The sequence below is a fragment of the Benincasa hispida genome, chromosome 10, assembly GCF_027475165.1.
Source record: "Benincasa hispida cultivar pf3 chromosome 10, pf3_genome.v1.1, whole genome shotgun sequence".
Lineage (NCBI taxonomy): Eukaryota > Viridiplantae > Streptophyta > Magnoliopsida > Cucurbitales > Cucurbitaceae > Benincasa > Benincasa hispida.
Window position 1 is genome coordinate 24436377 of NC_143487.1, and position 21802 is coordinate 24458178.

A 21802-nucleotide genomic window follows, 5' to 3' on the forward strand; every position below is an offset into this window, starting at 1 on the left:
ACTCTTCATAAGACTTTTCTTGTTTAATCAAATTCAGTTATCTTTTGAATCTTACAGGTCTTCCTCATCAGGAAATTTCACGGCACAAATTATATTAAATTTGAGCTTCTGTCCGTTTATGCTCAAAGTGATCTCGCCCTTGTGCACATCAATTTGAGCATGACCTGTTGATAGGAAAGGTCTCCCCAAAATGATGGGCACATCTTTATCGACCTCATAATCCAGGATGATGAAGTCAGCTAGCAAAATAAATTTATCAATTGTGATCAGCACATCCTTCACCTTACCCTTTGGATGAACCAGAGACCTGTCGGCCAGTTGGAGAGTCACGGATGTGGGCACAAGTTGCCCCATATTTAGTTGTTAAAAGATTGACAGCGGCATCAAATTTATGCTGGCCCTCAAGTCACACAGGGCTTGCCCAATATAGAGTCCTCCTATGGAGCAAGGAATAGTGAAGCTCCCAGGATCGTTCATCTTCGATGGGATCCCTAATGAGCCTATTGCGATCGTTGCCCAACAGAATTGGATTTGCCATGACATTGTTGTTGTTTGGTGCTTCATTCCTAGGCTGCTCCGCCATCTCTTCTTTATCAGATTGTGGTTGCTGTTGACGGTCCCTTAGTCTTCTTCGAAATGTTCTCTCAATCTTCGGGTCGTAGTTCACCAAAGATTGAGAGTTCTGCAAATAATTCACAAAAATTATTGTTAACAACTATTTTGCCGAAGTCCCCGACAACGGCACCAAAAACTTGATGCATTATTTTATAAAGTGTGGAAAATGGATGATATGTGTTGATGGAATTACATTGTGCACTCAAGTTTCCCCAGCGGAATTCAAGTGTAAATTCCTCTAAGTTACCTGGTAAGTCCAGGGTTGAACACAAGGACCTGTGAAAATAGTTGCGTTAGAGATTTTTATGAAAACTTGCGGTAACCGATTGAATAAATAAGTGTTGAGTTGTTGTTGTGTTAATGAAAATAATAATAAATGCGGCAGAGTTCGAAAAGAGTTGGCAATAGGAAATACGATGAATATGCGGTGAACGGGTTGAGAAGGGTTTCAGCTTACACTCCCTAGGTTGCGTTCATGCCTTGCAATCATGCAACATGCATACAATAGTAAACCACCTCTCGACGTGAATTCCACGGCTTCTAAGGATTGAACGCATGTGATAAATATGCGATAAGTCTACATGGTTTACACATAAGCCTCTATTACGCGATATGCAATGACAACATAACATTCACACAAATATGCGACCGTATAATATATTCTTATTCCTAGGATGCATGCGATGCAAGTTGACAAACAGAGCTTATCTCTAAGTCCCTATTTCTTGTTTATGCATGTCTAATCTTGCTCTTTCAAGTCAGATTCTAACCTAGCTCTCTCTAGACATTAGGTTCTTTCTTTAGATTCTCTCTCGAGCAACTCTAAAGGGATGTTTCGCACAGCATAAAACAAGACACTCGTAAGCAATGAACTTCCTAGATCATGTTAGCTTAGTTCTTCTAAACCCATTCAACAAGTTTAGCTACTCGTGCATATTAAGAGAGTGAGCGGATGTAGAAATAGAACTTCCATTGAATAGATAAAAGATGAAGTACAGAATAACAATGCAAGTATAGTAAAGAGCCTGGAGCAATTTCTTGCCACCAGGTGTTACACTGTTCTACTCGTGCTCTAAAGATATTCTCACTTTTGCGAGAGTCAACCCGCTCTCTACTCTTACGCCCCAAGGTTCTCTCTCGAGCCGCCTTGGATGATCTCCGGCGTCACCACTCTTCTCTAGCTTCGCCGTGAAATGGAAAAGAAAACTATGAACGGAGGTGTGAACTTGTAAAGTGATGAAGTAATCGACTGCTTAACCCCTTCTCTAAAGAATGCACTTGGTATTTATAGGGCATCAAAGGTGAAAGGCGGCTTCTCTCTCTTGGTTGTACAGATGGGACAACTTTAATTCTTGACTGATGCGCCGGATAGTTGTCAACGATAAAGATGGATGTACTTTGTGACCGTTATTGGCTGTCAACTTAATTTGGATCCGACTGCCGTCAACTTTCTGTCCCATCGATCTTAATTGTCCTTTCGTCCGGATGCGCCCACCATGTTGCGGTGATTCTTCTTGGGTGGATGTTTGCGAGCACGATCAACGCAAAGTCTTGTGGTGAAGTTGCATTCGACCGATGTATTCCTATGATCGCATTCTTTGCATTGTGTTAACGCATTATTCTACACAAAAATATAGAGATCAACTGCCCTAATGCATTGGACGCATGCGACCACAATATTGTAGAATTTATGCTTAATGGACGCGATTTAACATATTCTATCAACACAATCCAACGTTATTTAAGAACTTAGCACTATGATAACGTGCATTTCTACCCGTTATCACCTATAATGATAGTCCTTTGATTTGTATGGGTGAACGTGGCCAGATCACCGACTCAATAGGCCTACCATTTTGTGAATTTGTCTGATTGGAGAGTTGCGAACATAACTACACAAGAAGGAATTCACTCCTTTCCCGATGTCTAGAAGTAGATAAATTACTCCCTTAAGGGCTGATTCCTAGGCTTGAACAATGTGGTGCCACACCCTTTCCTGACCTAAGAGGGGTTTAGTCATAGTTGGACTATGATTTATTATTCATTAAAGGGATCCATGGTACTTAAGAAGTTAGATGTAACTACAGAGGAAAATAGTAATTTTGGCCAAACTGTACTTACGAGCAGTTTGTGAAAGGTCATCGTACTGTTGATTGATTATATCCATTGGACACATAAATATATTTGTAGTGCGAAGAGTGCAACTGTCGGTCTTTAGTAGAGTGCCCCACAGTTAATGGATGATGAGTAATTTAATTAAAGGAGTTTAATTAATTATTCACGTACCATTGGAGCTTCAAGCTAGGTTCATGAGGTCCCCTCTGTAGCTCAACGAGAATTAATGAGAATAAATTTTTGGATTAATTTGAATTGTTCAAATTAATTGAGGGAATTAATTATATATGATATAATTAATTTAATCTAATTGTATATGATATAATTACTATAATATATGTGATATATTATAATATAAAGTTTATTTGAGAGAAAATAAATATTTGAATATGATTCTATTAATTATATGAATTTGATTCATATAATTAAATTTAATTAAATGAGATTTATATTAAATGTCATTGTTGAGAGAATAGAAACTATAGGTTATATTGTATTTGATACAATATAGAATCTATATGTTATGTGTTATATTTGATATAACATATAGCTTGATATATATATATATATATATATATATATATATATATATATATATATATATATATTATATGATAAGGTAGTTATCATATAAATATATATTGATTTATGAAAATATATAAATTTATTTTATTTTATTTTAAATGTTTTTTGGAGGGAGTTGTAACTCCTTTCCCCTATTTTCTCTAGAAAACGTAGTAATGGGAAGAAAGAAGGAAGTTAGTTCTTTTCTTCCTCTATGGTGATTTTTCACAAGAGAGAGACACACAGAATAGTGTTGTAAGAAAAAGTTGAATATATCACTTCCTCTCAAATCCCTCTCTTCCAAAATAGTCAGAGACCATAAAACTTCTGGATTCTCATCCAGAGAATACATAGGAATCTTTCGTGGTAGTGTCTTCATAGAAGGCTAGAGGGTTCGAGATTGTTCGTGAGAATTATTAGAGAAAGAATCTCGTGAAGAAGAGTTTTTCAAGGGTAAGATTTCTTAAACCTATTTTCTATTTTGCAGTCTTTGTTTTAATGCATGTTGTAATTTTTCTTTTAAATGCATAATCTTGCTGTAAAATTTATATTCTGTAAATTTTGGGTATTTGGTCTGATCTCATGCTTCCGCTCAAGGACCTTCACTGATTACTTCAATATCAACATGAAAAAAGATAAAAATGATATTTATAATAATTGAACAAACAGTGTCGACCATAACACAATTAAAGCATGATATATCACTTGTATAAATGATATTTTTTTAAAATAAAATATATCAATTGATTGATATACCAAATATAATGTACATCAGTTGATTGATAAACCAAAATATAAAATACATTAGATATATCTGTTGACATATAAATGACAGTAAAATCATAAAAATAAAAAATTGGGAATTTGGTTTAAATTTTTTGCCATATTTGCAATTTAGAAAATCATTGCTATATATGCAAATACCCTTGTATTTTTTCTACTACCTATTACAATTTCCCTATTTTAAATTCATGTTTCCTACATTAAAGTTTAGTAGTTCAATCAATTTTTCAATTAAGTAAGAGAAACTCAATCCCTTACAAGATCATTATCATGGATCAAGGTGTGTTATTCTAACTAATGTTAATGTGAAAATCATCCAGGTTTTTATCATTTTATACAATACTAGTCGAAACTACGTGCGTTGTAAGTGTTTCATAACGTTGAAAATAAAATGTAATTGTATAAGTTGAAATAAAAGTTTTCTACTTAATACTTATTTTTTTATATTTTAAAAAATTCATATTACTCAAAACAAATTTGAATTAATATATATTTTTAAACTTTTTTTTTTTAAGTTTTCGAATTGATTTGTTTTTATCTCTTGGTTCAAATATTTGATAGTAAGAAAAAAAATAATATTCGCATTTATAATTAGAAAACTTTAAAATAAAAGCTCATCAATTTTATTAGAAATAAAAACGTGTTTCTATTATATTTTTTTAAACATTATATATAATGAATTGTTGTATATTTACAATAAATTTGAGAAAATAAAAGAAGTATAAAAAATATAGAAATAATAAATTTTTATAGACCCACTCATTCGTGTGCATTTATAGAAATTAAAAAGTGAAAAAAAACTATAAAAATATAAAATAATCAATAACTCTCTTCTTGGTCACTTTACAAATCTCTAAATTGCTTGAACTTTTAAAATAAGGTCTTCTTTTCCACCTAAAAAAATCTACAAAAGCATATAAAAATTTATAAAAAAAAATTAAATCATCATCGAAGAAGAGCATAAATGTTAAACAAAAAGATGAAAAGGATATATGATAAACAAAGAGAGAGAAACAAAATTGATATCTCTTTTTAGACTAAGAAATACTGAAGCAAAAAAATCCTGAGATGATACCTACTTCTAAAATAAGCTTTAAAGAAGAAAAAAATATTGGGAACGATGTTGTTATTAACAAAATTTTAAAATATATATATCAAAATACTAAAAAAAAAAAATCTACAAAAAGTGAAAAAAAAATTAAAGAGAGCAAGTTAAAAAATTTAATTAAAAAAAGGAAAAGGAAAAGATGAAGAAAATTAAAAGGAGTTACTTGATACAAAAAAAAATTAATTTAGCTATTTATAGGAAAATTTAGATTTTAAATAATGAATATATTTTATTTTCAATGGAAATAAAAATATTTACAAATTATAATACTACTGGAAATGATTTTTTTTTTTAGATAAAATGGTATTTAAATTCTTTTTTTAAAACTTTTTTAACGTCAATTATTATTATTTTTAGATAAAATGAGATTTTAATCCATGATTTTTTTAGATAATATGAGACTATAGATTAAAATCAGATCTGGATTTTTTCTATAAAAAAATTATTTTTTAACGTGAATTATTCTTAGATAAAATCAATTTTTTTTAAAAAAAAAAAAAAAAAAAAAAAAAAAAATCTATTATCACTCCAACTTTCTCACTTCAATGTGAAAGCCAAAAAAGAAAAAAAAAAGTTTTTACTTATTGATTTAACATGAAATTATTCAAATATATATATAACTCCTTTTAGATTTTAGATTAGATTTAGATAGTAAATAGATTTTTTTAACGTAACTTATGTGATTCTTTTCCTTTTAACTTGATTTAGAGTTTTATTGTGTTTTTAAAAACATCTTCATATCCCTTTTAGTTTTTAGATTTAGATAGTATATAGATTTTTTTTTTTTTTTGAAAATTTCTTCAACGTCCATGATTTTCATCTATGATTTTTTTTTTAGATAAGATGAGATTATAGATAAAATCTAGATCAAGATTTCTACCAAAATTATTTTTAACTTATTCTTAATAGTATATAGATAGATATTTTTTTTCAAGATTAGATTTATATAGTAAGTAAAATATGTGTTATTTTTTAACGTGATTTATGTGATTTTTTCTTCTTTTGATAGAGTTTTATTGTGTTTTTTTTAATTTTTTATATCATTTTTAGATTTTAGATTTAGATAGTATATATAGATTTTTTATTTTTTATGTTTATTTTCATAACATGGTTTTTGTGATGTTTTTAATTTTTAAATTTTTCTCAAATTTTATTTTATTTTTCCTTTGAACGTGATTTAGAGTTTTATTATGTTTTTTAAATTTTTCTTCATATCCCTTTTTGGATTTTAGATTTAGATATTACATATATTTTTTAATTTTATTTTTTTGAAAATTTCTTTAACGTCAAATTTTATTATTTTTAGATAAAATGAGATTTTTATCCATAATTTTTTAAGATAATATAAGAATATAGATAAAATTTGATTAAATTATTTTTTAACGTGATTTGTGTAATTTTTTTCCTTTTAACATGAATTAGAGTTTTATTGTGTTTTTTTTTAATTTTTTTTCATATACCTTTTGGATTTTAGATTTAGGTATTATATAGATTAAATTTTATTTTTTTTTTCTTTTAACGCAATTTAGAGTTTTATTGTTTTTTTTAAAAAAAAAAAAATTATACCCTTTTAGATTTTAAGTTTAGATAGCATATAGATTTTTTTTATTTTTATTTTCTAGACCTAGAAGAGATACTTGTAGCATAACAATCAAACTTAACTTTTTTTAAAGTAGAGGAAAACAAAAGATGTTACTATTAACAAAATTATATATATATATATATATATATGCTACACAACAATTCTACAGTTCTAAAAAAAAAATAATAATAATAAAGGAAAATTGTGTTGATAGCAAAATAAATTAGTATAGTAGCAACAGCTTTTAGGTTTGCAAATATGTCAAAAGAAGAAATCGGCTTTTCTTTTTTATATTTCAATTTTACCCCTAAAGTTTCCTGTTTTTCGTTTTTTTCCCTCCAACATCATTTTCACTTACAATTTTTCATCAAATCTCATATTTCAATTTTTTTTTCTCTCTCATGTGCTGTCTTCATCATATCTTCACATCACATTCATAGGAATATATTTTTTACTTTTTCAATCTTTTGTATCTCTCAATCATCATCATTTTCTCTCTTGATTTTGTATTTTAAAAATATTTATATTTTCTTCATATTTTTCTTAACTTTTGTTTGATTAGTTTTTTTATTATTTTTATTATTTCGATTTTTTTAATTTTGGGGATTTTGTGTTTTGCTGTAATTTAAAAGTTTTTTTTCCAATTTGGTGGTATTTTCTTTGATTTAAGTTTTGGAGTATTCTTATACTTTCTGATTATAAATTTGATTTTAATGGTATATCAAATACATAATTGATATTTCAGATGTAGGGTAGATCAATAGTAGTCCACATATATACCAAGATTATTTTATATCGGTTGTGTGTGTATTTTTTTCCATTTATTAGTATAACTCTAGTATTTTTTTTATTTGTAGCGATATGAGTTATCATTTATTTAGTTTTTATACTTTTGTTGTATTGTATAGTTATGATTAAGTTTCTAATAGTTGTTTTCTTATAATGATCAGTGGGACGATGGACAATGCGAATGTAGATTACAAAATTGTAGTCGTAAGTATGTCAAAAGTTCATCAATAGTAATCTTTGGACATCAATTGGCAACCATATCAAATATTCGAGTACAATTGTTAGTGTATCAGATATCAATCAATAAACCTATTAAATTTTCGAGTATAACCATTTGTGTATCGAATATCAATCTACAAACTATTAAATATTTAGTTCATCGACATACTATTAGATATCAATAAGCAATGATAATAAATACTAAATATTTCAAGTGTATTAACAATATATTCAAATATAAGACATAGTATATCAGACATCAATCAGTAAATACTTGAAGTAAGACGTGAGTGTATCTACAGTATATCTACTACCATTCAACATTACAAGTGTATCAGCAATATATCTAACATTAATCAATATTCAATTAGTAACTTATTTTGAAGTAAAACATGCATATTTCATTTTATAAGTATGACATATTAGATATAAGACATAAGTGTATTAGACATCAATCAGTAAATACTTAAAACTAAACCTGAGTGTATCAATTGTATATCTAATACCAATCAACATTCCAATTTTATTAGCAGTATAGGTAACATCAATCAACATTCAATCAATAACTTACTATGAAATAAAGTATGTTTGTTTCATTTTATAAATATGATATTCCAAATGTATTAGCAGTATATCAGATATCAAACTAATTAATAAATACTTGAGAGCAAGACATGAGTGTATTAGACATCAATCAATGAATACTTAGAAGTAAGACATGAGTGCATCAGCAATATATCTAACACCAATCAACATGTCTAAGTGTATCAACAATATATACTATATATAATAGCAATCGATGTTTAATCAACAATCACATACTTTAACCATGGAAAATTTCGAACCAATTATTTTAGTATTTTTTTAGTATTACACAAGTATAACAACAATGAATAAAACATTAATCATTTTGCATAGTATATATATTGTTCAATTCTAATAATATATCTCAAAAGAAAACGAGTGATATCTATAAAGTGTTTATTACTTAATTAATTGATAAACTTAAAAGAAAACAAAAACTAAAAGCATATTACGAGAGAAATTCTCACTTGCCGAGACTTTTTAATACTTTGTGGACTTTTCTAATTTTGGGTTGGGCCAAACTTTTGCCACAATTGCAAAAGTTAAAAACTATGGACGGACGAAATTTTAGTAATTTTTTTTGCTATTGTTGCAATTGGCTAAAAAAATGAAAACAAAAAAGTAAAAAGGTTGGGGAGAGGGGTAAACAAAATTATTGGAAAAAAAAGAAAGGGGAAATGAAATATAGGATGAAAATGAAAGATCGAATTTAACTATTTGTAGAAAAAAAAGGTTGATTTCGTAATTTGATTTGAGTTCACATCAAATTATATTAAATTCATAGGGGGCGTTTGGATTGAGGGAATTGGGATGGGATACCCATCCCATTGTTTGGTACAAGTTTTGAAGCTTTAGGTATGGAAATATGTTTTTCCTTTAAATCATTTATAACCATGAATAATATCCATAAAAAAAGGTGGGTTTTCTTCATTCCTACTCTCTCTCCTCTTTTAATATTTATTTATTCTTTTATTTTTATATATTATTAAAACTGATTAATTTAAATTATTTATTATATAAAAATTAAATTTATATTTTGTAAAATTATGTTAAATTTAAAATTAGTGTATGAATTTAACTACTACTATTTAAATTAATTCATTTAAATATATATATTAAAACAATTTAATATATATGTAATTTTTATTTTAGTTTAATAAACTAGTTTATATATACATATATATACCTATTCTTATTTTTCAATAAACTGTCAAGAATCGAAACAATAAAACTATCAATTAATTAATTAATTAATGATCATTATGATTAATATAATATAATTTTTTTTTTATAATTAGAATTAGTTTATCATTGAATAATTAGAATTCATTGGTTGCTTCATTAATTAATACATCATAATTATATAAATTCATCAAATTGATTCCATCAAATTAGGTAATCAATAGCTTTAATTATAATTTTTTTTCATTTTACAAATACTTGTAATTAATAATGTAAATAATATTATTATTTGATTGTTAAATAATTAATTTTCTCAAAACTTTGAATTGAATTTATTGTTTATCAATAAATCTATTAAAATTTTAGAGAGTTTTCATGATTAATTTTATAAATTAAATAAAAAAAATTATTTCTAGAAAATCCATGCACAATTAACACAGTCATCCATCATTTTCATCAATCTTATTCCTAGACATTCTTAATTTTTGGACATATATAAAACCTTAAACCAAACGGCATGAGATATAGAATGATAAAATGTGACTTTTTTAATAAAAAGATTACTATTATTTAACAAGTAAAAAAAAAGGGAATATATATATATATATATAATTTAATGTGGAAGGGCAAAAAAAAATAGGGCATCAATTTTATTTACTAACGTGGATGTGCCAAAAAAAAAAAGGCAAACAAATATAGAGCAAACAATTTTATTTAAGATTTGATTCTTTTTCTTTTACTCAACGGGAATTTGGTATTTTAGAGATAAAATTATGTGATTTTTTTATTTTCACTCCTTCAATGTGAATATTAGATTTAGGGATAAAATGTGATTTTTTTTTTTTTTTTTTTATAAAAAAAACCTTGTTTTAATGTGAATTGCATAAAAATAGGAACAAGAATTTATTTAATGATTTTAATATGAAATTACATTATATAACTATATGACCATCAACTAAAAACGGCAAAACAAAAAAGTAAAATTTTCTCCATAACCTCTTTTAGATAGTATAATAATATATAGATATATAGATCAATTTTATTGTATAATCATGAAATTAAATGAAGTTAAAACATATGTTAAGGACCAAATAAAAATAATAAAAAATATAAAATTGTGAAATTTAACGACTATGCGAAAGCTTAAAAGTAAAATTTTGCATTAGAAAAAACAAAACCTATATTCAAAACTTATGAAGGACTAAATACGATATAATTTTCCTATTTAATATTATTTTTTCTTAGTGAACCTAAATAAGCTTATCTTCTTCTTTATTTAAAAAGAAAATGTATTAAGAAAAACGATAAATGTTTAAAGATAAATCCTCAAAGTATTTGAATTTGGTTTGAAGTAATTATTTCGATGATTTCCCTATGTATCTAATATCTGTTATTTTTTTTAAAAAAAATATATAAATAAATAAATAAATTCCATTGATGATGTTTATTTAAATGAGTTGAGGAGTTTGTTCTCTTCGACTTGATTTCTTGAAATCCTTTTCTTAAACTTAAGTTGTCCAGTGGGATAGAAGGTAGGGCATTTATAGTAATGGCTTTTTCCCCTTCAGTTCATTGATCTATGCTCTGCTACAATAATTTCATTCTTAATTCCTAATTTCATGGTTGCATGTCAATTTCCCATAAACTCGGGAATGAATCAAATATATATTTTATATTTTATGTATATATATATATGTGTATGGAAGATGTAAATACCATGTGTTTTCTTTCCTAATCTGTTGGAGATCTCCGTCTCAGTCAATGACACATGCCCTTCTTTCCCACTTTGTTGGCAATCAAAATAAATGGTGAAATTCTATTAATTGATGTAAAATTAATAACCTTTCTTTTCTTTTTCTTTTTTTCTTTTTTCTTCTTGTTTTTCTTGGCAGTTACTCCTCCTTCCTCTCTCTGCTGTATAAAGAAAACATTCCTCCACTTACTAACATAACCTGTTACACAGATTCTCTCTTGAATTCTTCAAGGAAACGAGAGTGATTCAGGGCTTTCACAATGAGGTGGAATTCATTCTACACCAAAGCTTCTAAGGCTTTTCATGATCATCCTTCCATCTCCAAGCTTCTCATTGTTTTCACTGTCAGGTATTGCAATATTCTTAGATCTTGTTTTCTTGTTTCGATTTCAATTCTAATAACACCAGTTGCAAATAAGAAACTGATATATATATGGTTAGTGGTTGTATGAAACTTTTTGTCTCGTTAACGATGAGGAAGGAAAAACAATTGAAAAAAGGCAAAAGGATGTATGCAATTTTCTTTTGGAGATTTGGATTAATGATCTGTTGAACAAGTGATATGTATGTTTTTTAGATTTGTATATTCTTAAGTTATGGTTGAATATGCATATAACATTGCTATCATCTGCAGTGGAGGTGGATTGGTGGCAGCTACTAATGGCAGATCTCTGTATCATTCTACATATGCTGATGCAGTCCAACAAGATGGTGACTACAAGAAGAAGAAAGTGGTAGTGCTTGGAACAGGATGGGCTGGCACTAGTTTTTTGAAGAATCTCAAGAGCTCCTCTTATGATGTTCATGTTATTTCTCCTCATAATTACTTTGCTTTCACCCCTTTGCTTCCTAGTGTCACCTGTGGCACAGTTGAAGCACGCAGCATTGTCGAACCAATTCGTGCTATTACAAAGAAGGTAGTCAGATTTTTTTGTGTTTAAGATATGAGATTCACCTCATTACAGTTTTAAGGTCACACGTGAACGAAAGTTTTTGGATTTAGTAGTGATTTAATCGTTGCCTCGTTTACATATAGTTACTCTGTTGTTCGATGAACTTAAACCATTTGATATTTTACATTGCAGAAAGGTCTGAATATTGAATTTAGGGAAGCTGAGTGCTATAAGATTGATGCAGAGAAGAAGGTGTTGTTCTGTCGATCAAGTCAAGACACAAATTTGGGTGGCAGAGAAGAATTTTCTGTTGATTATGACTATCTGATTATAGCTATGGGAGCTAAATCCAACACTTTCAACACACCTGGAGTTGAGGAAAATGCTCACTTCCTGAAGGTATATTATTTTTGTACAACATGAATATCTTGGACTATGCGATGGCTTTGTACAACAAACTGAAGTAAATTGAAATTTTTACATAGGGAGTGGAAGATGCTCAGAGGATTCGTCAGACCGTAATCGATTGTTTCGAGCGAGCCAGCCTTCCAAATATAAGTGAAGAAGAGAAGAAGAGAACTCTTCACTTTGTAATAGTTGGAGGTGGTCCAACTGGGGTGGAATTTGCAGCAGAGCTTCATGACTTTGCAGTTGAGGATTTAGCAGGGTTGTATCCTTCATTGAAAGACTACGTGAAAATAACCCTCCTAGAGGCAGGGGATCATATTTTGAACATGTAAGGAAATTATTTACTTTTCTTTTGGTATAGTTTTATATGGTCGGTTACTTTGGAGCCATCAATTCAGGGCACTTGTTTTATAGGTTTGACAAGAGGATTACTGCCTTTGCTGAAGAAAAATTTCAAAGAGATGGGATTGAATTAAAAACTGGTTCCATGGTTGTAAAAGTAACCGATAGGGAAATCTCCACCAAAGAAAGAGCAACCGGTGAATTCGTGTCTATTCCTTATGGAATGGTCGTCTGGTCTACCGGCATCGCCCCTCGTCCTCAAGTTGTTGATTTCATGAAGCAGATTGGTCAGACTAACAGAAGAGCTTTGGCAACTGATGAGTGGCTAAGGGTTGAAGGATGTGATAGTGTCTATGCTCTTGGTGATTGTGCCACTGTAAATCAAAGAAGAGTCATGGTAATTGGAGATTGAGTTTCATTCTATTTGCTTCATTTTCATAGATCTTTCTTTTTGATAACCTGTTATTTGCAGGAAGATATTGCAGTAATATTCAGCAAGGCAGACAAGGACAAGTCAGGAACTTTAGCCCTGCAAGAGTTCCATGAAGTGGTAGATGATATTTGTGAGAGGTACCCTCAAGTAGAAATCTATCTGAAGAAGAAGCAGTTGAAGAACTTTTCAGCTTTGTTGAAGAAGACGCAGTCCGACTCACAGAAACAGTCGGCCGAACTGGATATCGAAAGCTTTAAGTCCTTACTTTCGGAAGTTGATTCTCAGATGAAAAATCTCCCTGCTACTGCTCAAGTGAACACATACATCTTAATCATATTGGCTTGCAAATCTTTTATTCTAGTGCTGCTTCAACTACTGTATCTTTCAATCTTTTTCATCTTTCGAAATTTTATAGGTTGCTGCTCAACAAGGTGAATATCTTGCAAGCTGCTTCAACAGGATGGAGCAGTGCGGAAAGTACCCTGAAGGCCCTCTCCGATTTCGAGGGACAGGACGCCACAGGTTTCACCCCTTCAGGTAAAAATCACAGAGACAGAACCAAATGAGTGAGCTTTTCGTATTTGCGGACTGAAATTTTGGTGGTTTTTGTGAAAGGTATAAGCATTTTGGGCAGTTTGCTCCTCTTGGGGGAGAACAAACTGCAGCTCAACTTCCTGGAGATTGGATCTCAATTGGTCATAGCACCCAGTGGCTTTGGTACTCTGTTTATGCCAGGTAAACCGCCAGCAGATTCATTCAATTTCAGACAAGAAACCATGATTTGAATCAATATTTAAACCATAAAAGTCCTGCTGTCTCATGTTTTGTTTATACATATATTTTTACAGCAAGCTAGTAAGTTGGCGCACAAGGATTCTGGTCATGTCAGATTGGGGTAGAAGATTCATATTTGGCAGGGATTCAAGCAGAATCTGATCTCTCCTTCAAAACAGTCAACTCTACAAATTGAACAACATTTGATCTTATCAGACCCCAGTTTTGTCATACTTTTAATTGCATTTGAATTTAAATTCAAATTTTAGAACTCTCATGTGGCATTTATATTAGCAAAAGTTACTGAAAAACAAAAGCTTGATCCTTTATTTTCCACAAACACAAGTCTACAAAAGAAGAAGCTTTGCATATTTCCATAACAGGAGTTATGGTTCACAATACTGAGTTTAAAAGGGGGAAAAAAGACCAACATTGTTTCATTCTTCCTCCTCATCCTCTGCAAAATTCAACTTCTGACAGATTGATGCTTCCATCTCCTCATCAGCAAAAAAGTTTGTCTTACTTTCAATCAATTCAGCCACCCTTTTGGCCGGTCCAGAGTCCCTTGGGCTTATATTCACACAGCGAGTCGTTATGATCCTTGGAAGCATATCGCCTAACTTGGAAACTGAAGACTCCAAACTTCTTTCTTCCATTTCTTGTTGAAGAATTATTATTTCGCTTGGAATTTCCCACCGCTTCTTCACTCTGCTTTGTGGCGCCTTGCTCCGGCAAAGCTCCGATGAAGACCGCCGCTTGTCGTACCTACTGCTTCCATCATCTTTGCAATTTCCCGGCAGAGAGCTCTTACGATTTTCTGTGGCTATTTGAGAGCTTTCGTTTGTCTGATTGTAACGGCTCGCTACAATCCTACCAGTCCTCAATGGCTTTTTGACACTGGTGGATGGTGCTGGTTTTTCAATGTCTTTAAACAATTTCTTTGGCTGAATTAATTCAACAACCCCATCTTTCTTCGCCGGCCGTTTTGATACGATAGTGGTGGCTGGTTTCCGTACAGTTTGAGCCTTGATCAAAGTCCTCCGTGATTTGGGGCTAAGGCTCATACTGTTTCCTCTTCTGTTCTTCGCCTTCTCTTCGTCAATATCTAGTAATTTCGGAAGGCATGATTGCCGACGGTTTTGAATCCGCTGAGCCGACATGATTTCCGTATTTCCTTGCCGCCGTGCTCCGACACTGCCGTGGATTTCCGACGGCCCCAAACTTAAACCTCTGTTGTGACCAATTTTCGGTTCAACTAAAGCGTCTTTGAACATTTTATTAACCCCATTTGAATTCTTGGTACTTACTTTTGGAGCAACTGATCTGACCGGCGGCACGAATCTTCCTCCCTCCTGAACTGTTGTTCTTGTTGCGATCTGCTCGGCCTTTTCAATTTGAAGAGCCTTTAACCTGGTCGCTAATCGATTGATTTCCCTCTCTGTTTCCTCAATTTCTGCATCAATATTTCTTTCCTTACTAATTACCTCCTCCTCTTCTTTCCCATTACCAGGCGTTTTGAATGGCTTCCCTTGTGAATTTTCAATGACGCCATTGCGATTGAGCGGCTTCACAGAAACAGAGTACTTGACAGAAGCAGGGGTCTTCAGACTCAAAGGGCATAAATTTTCTTTCCTGCTATCACTCTGCAACGATTCAGACGATAGATTCTTGTACGAATCTTGCACATTCGACCAAGAAATAGTTCTAACATCGGATTCTCCATTGTCAAATGCAGCATTGTTCCAGACCTGAATGTTTGGGGCTTCGATGTCATCAGGGCGATCAAGAAGACTCATCTTTAATTTCAGGGTTGGTGAATTTTTATGAAGAAAAATGCTCTTTTCCAGCAAGAAGAAGAAGACGACGAAGGGCTAAAAAATGAAGAGAATGGTTTTTCTTCGATTCAAAGTTAAAGCAACAAAAACAGAAGAAGATGCAGATTGAGATGGAGAGGAAATGGGGAATTCTCTATATTTTTTGAGTTTTCGACCGTTGTGAAATATAGACGTTAGAAGGATGCGCTCTCCGTCTTGACGTGGATTCCTGGCCGTTGGATTAGGGAGTCCATCGCGCTCCGATTTTTTTATAAAACTGGGGGCCCGGAGTTAGGCCTGGTTGAAAAGGAACATCATTTTTACCTAATTTTGAGGTCCATTATCTATTTAATTTGCTGTCGCTTGAAGAAAGATATCGTATAATATTTTCTCATGCAAATTATGTTCCAATCTAGACAGATTTAAGCTTTAATTGCAATGAGAAAAAAACGTTCAAAAAGTTATTAATATTTAAAATTTTTAAAAATTCTATCTTTAAGTATGAATACCTACTATATTGGTGGAGGTATGTCTAATGAATCAAGATAAAATTCATTTGGGCATAAATAGTTATTATGAAGAATTACCTTTATAGTACTTTATCAAATCGATCATTTTAATTCTTAAATTTTTAAGAATTGATTTAAAAGAAGATCTTTATACTAATGTAACAATTAAATTTAAACATAAAAATTAACAAGATAGTTGAAATGATAAAATGATTGAAAAATAATATATTTAATCTTCTCCTCCTCTCCTTTCTTTCTCACCTTTTCTTCCTCAATCCTCGATCCTATTCTCTCTCCCTCTAAGATTGGCAATGGGTGGGGAGGGACGGGTGATGCACTCCCCATCCCTATCTCCATGAAATTTGTAATCCCATCCCCAACCCATTCTCCATTTTGGGAGTCGAAGTGATGGGGATCGGGTCCCTCCGAGAAAAATTTTACTGTTTATTTGTTTTATTTTTAATTATTTGTTTAGTTAAAATCAATTAAATTTTGGTATTTATATTGAATTTGTAAATATTTTAGATAAAAAATTAGTATTGTTGTTGTTTTATTTATTTAAATTGACCATTAAAAAATATTAACCATTAAAAAGTATTTTACGTTTTTAATTTTAAATTTAATGAAAATTATTATAAAATAAAATTGGAAAAAAAATTAACAAAATTTTAAATTTAAATTTGCGTGATTTGACAGGTTCACGTTCATGTTATTTTTCATGTTTGACGGTGTGCCTATGGGCCGTTAGACATGCGTGAGTCGTCAGGTTCACGTTCATGTATTTTTCATGTTTGACGGTGTGCCTACAGGTCGCTAGACATGCGTGAGTCGACAGGTTCACGTTCATGTTATTTTTCATGTTTAACGGTGTGCCTACGGGCCGCTAGACATGCGTGAGTTGACAGGTTCACGTTCACGTTATTTTTTTTTCATGTTTGACGGTATGCCATCAGGCCACTAGACATGCGAGTCAAGGCAAGACAATACGTCTTTTGGTTTCTTTTCATCATAAAAAACTGATATAGTTGTTTGAGCCATGAGCCATCATTCTCTTCTCGTGGATGCATAGCTTGATCTCGGTAATGGGATTACTTACTAAGTATTTTACACTCAACCTTTATCTTTATTTTTTTTTTTCAGGTAAGGGCAAGGATACTCGGACGACTGATAAGAGGAATCTGTGACAGTGCCAAAGGAACTAGAATCGCTTCCGCATTTGAACCTTTTTATTTTCTCACGTTTTTATTTTATATATTTATGATTTTTCTTTATTATTTATTTCATGTTAAAGGGTACTCGGGTCGAACGATTTAAGATCTTGAGATAATAGCATAATAGTTTCTTATACCTTAAGCCATCCAAAATCATGTTATTTTATTTTATTTTCCTCAATGTGAATATTTATGCATGCATGCAGTAACGATTCCCTTTTTAGTAGTCCTAGGAAGTGGGGTTATTACAGTTGGTATCAGAGCCCGTGTTTTGGGTTCTGTAGATTGACTTACTATGTAAGTCCACGTTGTTCCTTTTGGCCTATAACGGATTTTTCGGTGTCGCCAGGTATGTCCCTTATGAAAAATATCTAGGATAATATGCACCTGAGTATGTAGCATTTTATGATTGCATTTGATGTGTTTTACTAGTAAGGAAAGTAGCTAAAGGGTGGTTGCGAACAACTATTAGGAAATGGTTCGTGTTAGGGGAAGAGACAGTCATAGGGTTACCGGAAGGGGGCGCGTTCCCAAAGAACAGAATCCGACAGTTCAGGATCAAGATCCTCATGATGAGGATCCAAAAATTCAAGATGCACAAGTTTAGGACCCTCCAGTAGCAGAGGATTCCTTGCCGCCTAGGGACTTCTCAAGGTCAGGGTGGCAGCGAACCCAGACACGAAGTAGAGCCCAGTACACCGCCACGCCACCACAGACGCAGGCCACCCTAATCGTTCCATCAGAGTTTATCGATTGGGCAACCACTATTGGGGAAGCAGTTACATCAATTATATTGAGTAAAGTGAAAGACATGCTAGATGAACGGCTGACCCAGTTTTCCCAGTTCCAACAGGCATCACCACCACAAGATCAGATGCCGCAAGTCTAGACTCAGAACATGACCCAAAACCAAAGCATGTCAGTCCTTTCGGTAGAGGCCAAGCATTTACGAGATTTCAGGAAGTACAACCTCAACACCTTCAATGGGTAACTAAAGAACCCTACCAATGCAGAGTTATGGATATCCACCATTGAAATGATCTTTCGTTATATAAAATGCCCAGAAGATCAGAAAGTACAATGTGTCGTTTTCATGCTTACCGACAAAGCACAAATTTGGTGGCAATCGGTAGAAAGGTTGTTGAGTGTAGGAGGGGAACCAGTGACATGGGAGCAGTTCAAGGAGCGTTTTTATGCGAAGTACTTCTCTGCCAACTTGAGGTACAATAAGCAGAAGGAGTTCTTGGAGCTGAGGTAGGGACACAGATCGGTGGAGGAGTATGACCAGGATTTTAACACCCTGTCCTGTTTTGCCCCGGTGTTGGTTGCCACGGAAGCTATGAGGGTAGAAAGGTTCATTCAAGTCCTAAAGGACAGTATATGAGGTATTATGCGAGCCTTCAAACTAACCATTGATGCTAAGGCACTTCACTTGGCAGCTAAGATGGACCCACAGTCGGGAGACGAGCATTCACGGGCATTTGGGGCAAGACCTTCCTCAAGTCAAAAGAGACAGACAGATCAGAAGGCTTTCGAGCTTCACCTCCATCAGAAGATTCAAAGCTCAGATAGACCACTTCGACACTTTAAGCAGTAGGCTACCAAGGCAAGTATGGTAGAAGGAAATCGACCAGTGTGTAGCTCGTGTGGAAGACACCACTGAGGACGATGTTTGGCAGGCACTGGGGTTTGTTTTCATTGCAAGCAGGAGGGGCACTCGATAGATAGATGCCCTATTAGAAGCAAGTCCCGTTACGAGAACCATTTTGTAGGCCATGAACAGAGGAGTTCAGGTAGGCCTCAGCATCAACAAGGTCGTGTTTACTCAACCACCCGGCAGGAGGCCTAGAAAGCAGACACTGTTGTGACAGGTACGCAGTCTTGGGACACTTTGCGTTGGTATTGTTTGATTTTGGTTCATCCCATTCATTTATATCAACGTTATTTGTTAAGCATGCCATGTTAGAATTTGATGTAACTAGAAGGCTTACTTCTTTAATTATCTATAGTTAGTTTGTTAGTTTTGACTTTAACTATAGTTAGTTTGTTAGTTTTGAACAAACTTGTAATCTTTCTCTATAAATAAAGTATTTTCCCTCATTTTAAGGAGAGATTCATTGACTCAAAATATTAGATTTTGGGTTTCACACTAAAATTGGTATCAGAGCACTCCAAGATTTGGGAACCGATGGCGGGAAGGAGAGCCCATCAACCAATCGAAGGAGATGTACACGGGCAAGAACAAGAGGTGGAAGATACTCCCACCCTTTCTCCAAAAACCTCAACTCAACGCTTGCTATCCGTTGAGAACTCATTGGAGGAAATTCATGGCACCTTAACAAACCTTCAAGAAAACATGGAAACCCTTGCTAGAAGAGTTGAAATGCTTGCAACCGCACCTCAAAATCGAGAGAATATTCAACCAGTTGATCAAGAATGGGGAGGAAGAGGAAGAAGAGGCGGCGGACGGGCAAGAAATGGCCAAAACCAGTAAGAAATATTTCAAGAAAAACATCCAAGAATTCAAAGACAGCACCATGAAAATCTAAGAAAACAACCAATTGGCCAAGAAAGATATCAAGAAAACCAAGATTGGGATTCATCTAGTGAGTATGATCAAGAAGAGGATTTCTTTGTGTCAAGAAGAGGAATGGGCGAGAGACGTGAGAACAATGATTTCAAGATGAAAATTGACTTGCCAAGTTACAATGGGAAGCGAGACATTGAAGCATTTCTTGATTGGATCAAGAACACAGAAAATTTCTTCACATACATGAACACTCTCGAGGACAAGAAAGTGCATCACGTGGCACTAAAGTTAAAAGCTGGCACCTCGGCTTGGTGGGATCAACTTGAGATCAATCGGAGAAGAATTGGTAGAAGACCAATTCATTCGCGAGAGAAGATGAAAAGGTTAATGAAGGAATGCTTCCTACCTTCTAATTACGAATAAACCTTATATAGTCAATATCAAAATTGTAGACAAGGAGGACGACCGGTGGCTGATTACGTTGAAGAATTCCATCGACTAGGAGAAAGAAAAAACCTTATGAAGGGTGAGCAACATTTGATTGCAAGGTTTATTGGAGGTCTACGCATGGATATCAAAGAAAAGGTAAAACTACAATCTTTCCACTCTTTTACTGAAGCTATCTCTTTTGCTGAAACTGTGTAGGAGATGAACAAAATCCGAGTTAAGAATTCATCAAGAAGGTCCGCTTGGGAAGCCTCCACAAGCAAAAGGGTTAGTGCTGCAAGTAAAGCACCAAATCCTAGTGTTGCAAGTAAAGCACCAAATCCTCCAAATCCACCAGCCTTGACCAAAGACAAAGATAAAGAAAATCAATAAGGAAGTGAAGAGAAGAAGACCGAGACCACATTCAAGAAGAGAACTCAAAATCTCTATGATAGGCCTTCTTTGGGCAAATGCTTTCGATGTGGCCAAGTTGGTCATCTATCTAATGCATGCCTCCAACGAAAAACAGTAGCTTTACATAGAAGAGGAGGAAGAAATGATGGCTGAAAACAGTGAAGAAGAAGATGAGAAAGCCGAGTTCATTGAACCGGATGATGGTGATAAACTCTCTTATGTTCTCCAAAGAATGTTAATCACTCTTAAAGAAGATTTGAACCCCCAAAGGCATTGTCTTTTCAAAACAAGGTACACAATCAACAATAAGGTATGCAATGTCATCATAAACAGTGGAAGTAGCGAGAATTTTGTCTCCAAAAAGCTAGTGGCAGCTTTAAATCTCAAAGTGGAGACTCATCCAAACCCATACAAGATAACATGGGTAAAGAAAGGCGGCAAGGCACAAGTAAGTGAAATTTGCACCAAGCTACAAGGACTAAATAGTATGCAATGTATTTGAAATGGATGTATGTTACATATTATTAGAGAGACCATGGCAATATGATACTCGAACCTTATACAAGAGGAGAGAGAATACATACGAGTTTAATTGGATGGGCAAGAAAATGGTCTTACTTCCACTAAACAAGAAGAATGATAAAGGCGTAAAGGTGAAAAAGGAAGACAACAGCCACTTGTTTATAACAATTAGTGGAAAAACTTTGATAAAAAAAAGAGAAGAAGATATATTAGGACTTGTTGTTGATAAGT

General features: G+C 32.8%; 2 protein-coding genes across 2 annotated transcripts; one reads left to right on the forward strand and one right to left on the reverse strand.

Annotated features, from left to right (window-relative positions):
* Window positions 1-11503: 11503 nt before the first annotated feature.
* LOC120087978 (external alternative NAD(P)H-ubiquinone oxidoreductase B2, mitochondrial-like) lies at window positions 11504-14423 on the forward strand. The gene is made up of 9 exons (XM_090305723.1): window positions 11504-11644; window positions 11930-12215; window positions 12381-12587; window positions 12674-12924; window positions 13011-13335; window positions 13411-13683; window positions 13787-13908; window positions 13987-14106; window positions 14220-14423. Exons 1-9 carry the CDS (start codon window positions 11556-11558, stop codon window positions 14305-14307), a joined length of 1761 nt encoding a protein of 586 aa, XP_090161849.1. The 5' UTR covers window positions 11504-11555; the 3' UTR covers window positions 14308-14423.
* Window positions 14424-14445: 22 nt separating this feature from the next.
* LOC120087979 (uncharacterized) lies at window positions 14446-16081 on the reverse strand. The gene has a single exon (XM_039045003.2). The coding sequence runs from the start codon at window positions 15939-15941 to the stop codon at window positions 14583-14585; it is 1359 nt and encodes a 452-aa protein (XP_038900931.1). The 5' UTR covers window positions 15942-16081; the 3' UTR covers window positions 14446-14582.
* Between the last annotated feature and the right edge of the window lie 5721 nt (window positions 16082-21802).

Coding starts and splice junctions, on each gene's coding strand:
- LOC120087978 (XM_090305723.1), top strand. CDS start 11,556: ATGAGGTGGAATTCATTCTACACCAAAGCTTCTAAGGCTTTTCATGAT. Junction 11,645..11,929: donor CTCATTGTTTTCACTGTCAG/GTATTGCAATAT, acceptor TATCATCTGCAG/TGGAGGTGGATTGGTGGCAG. Junction 13,684..13,786: donor ATCTCCCTGCTACTGCTCAA/GTGAACACATAC, acceptor GAAATTTTATAG/GTTGCTGCTCAACAAGGTGA.
- LOC120087979 (XM_039045003.2), bottom strand. CDS start 15,941: ATGAGTCTTCTTGATCGCCCTGATGACATCGAAGCCCCAAACATTCAG.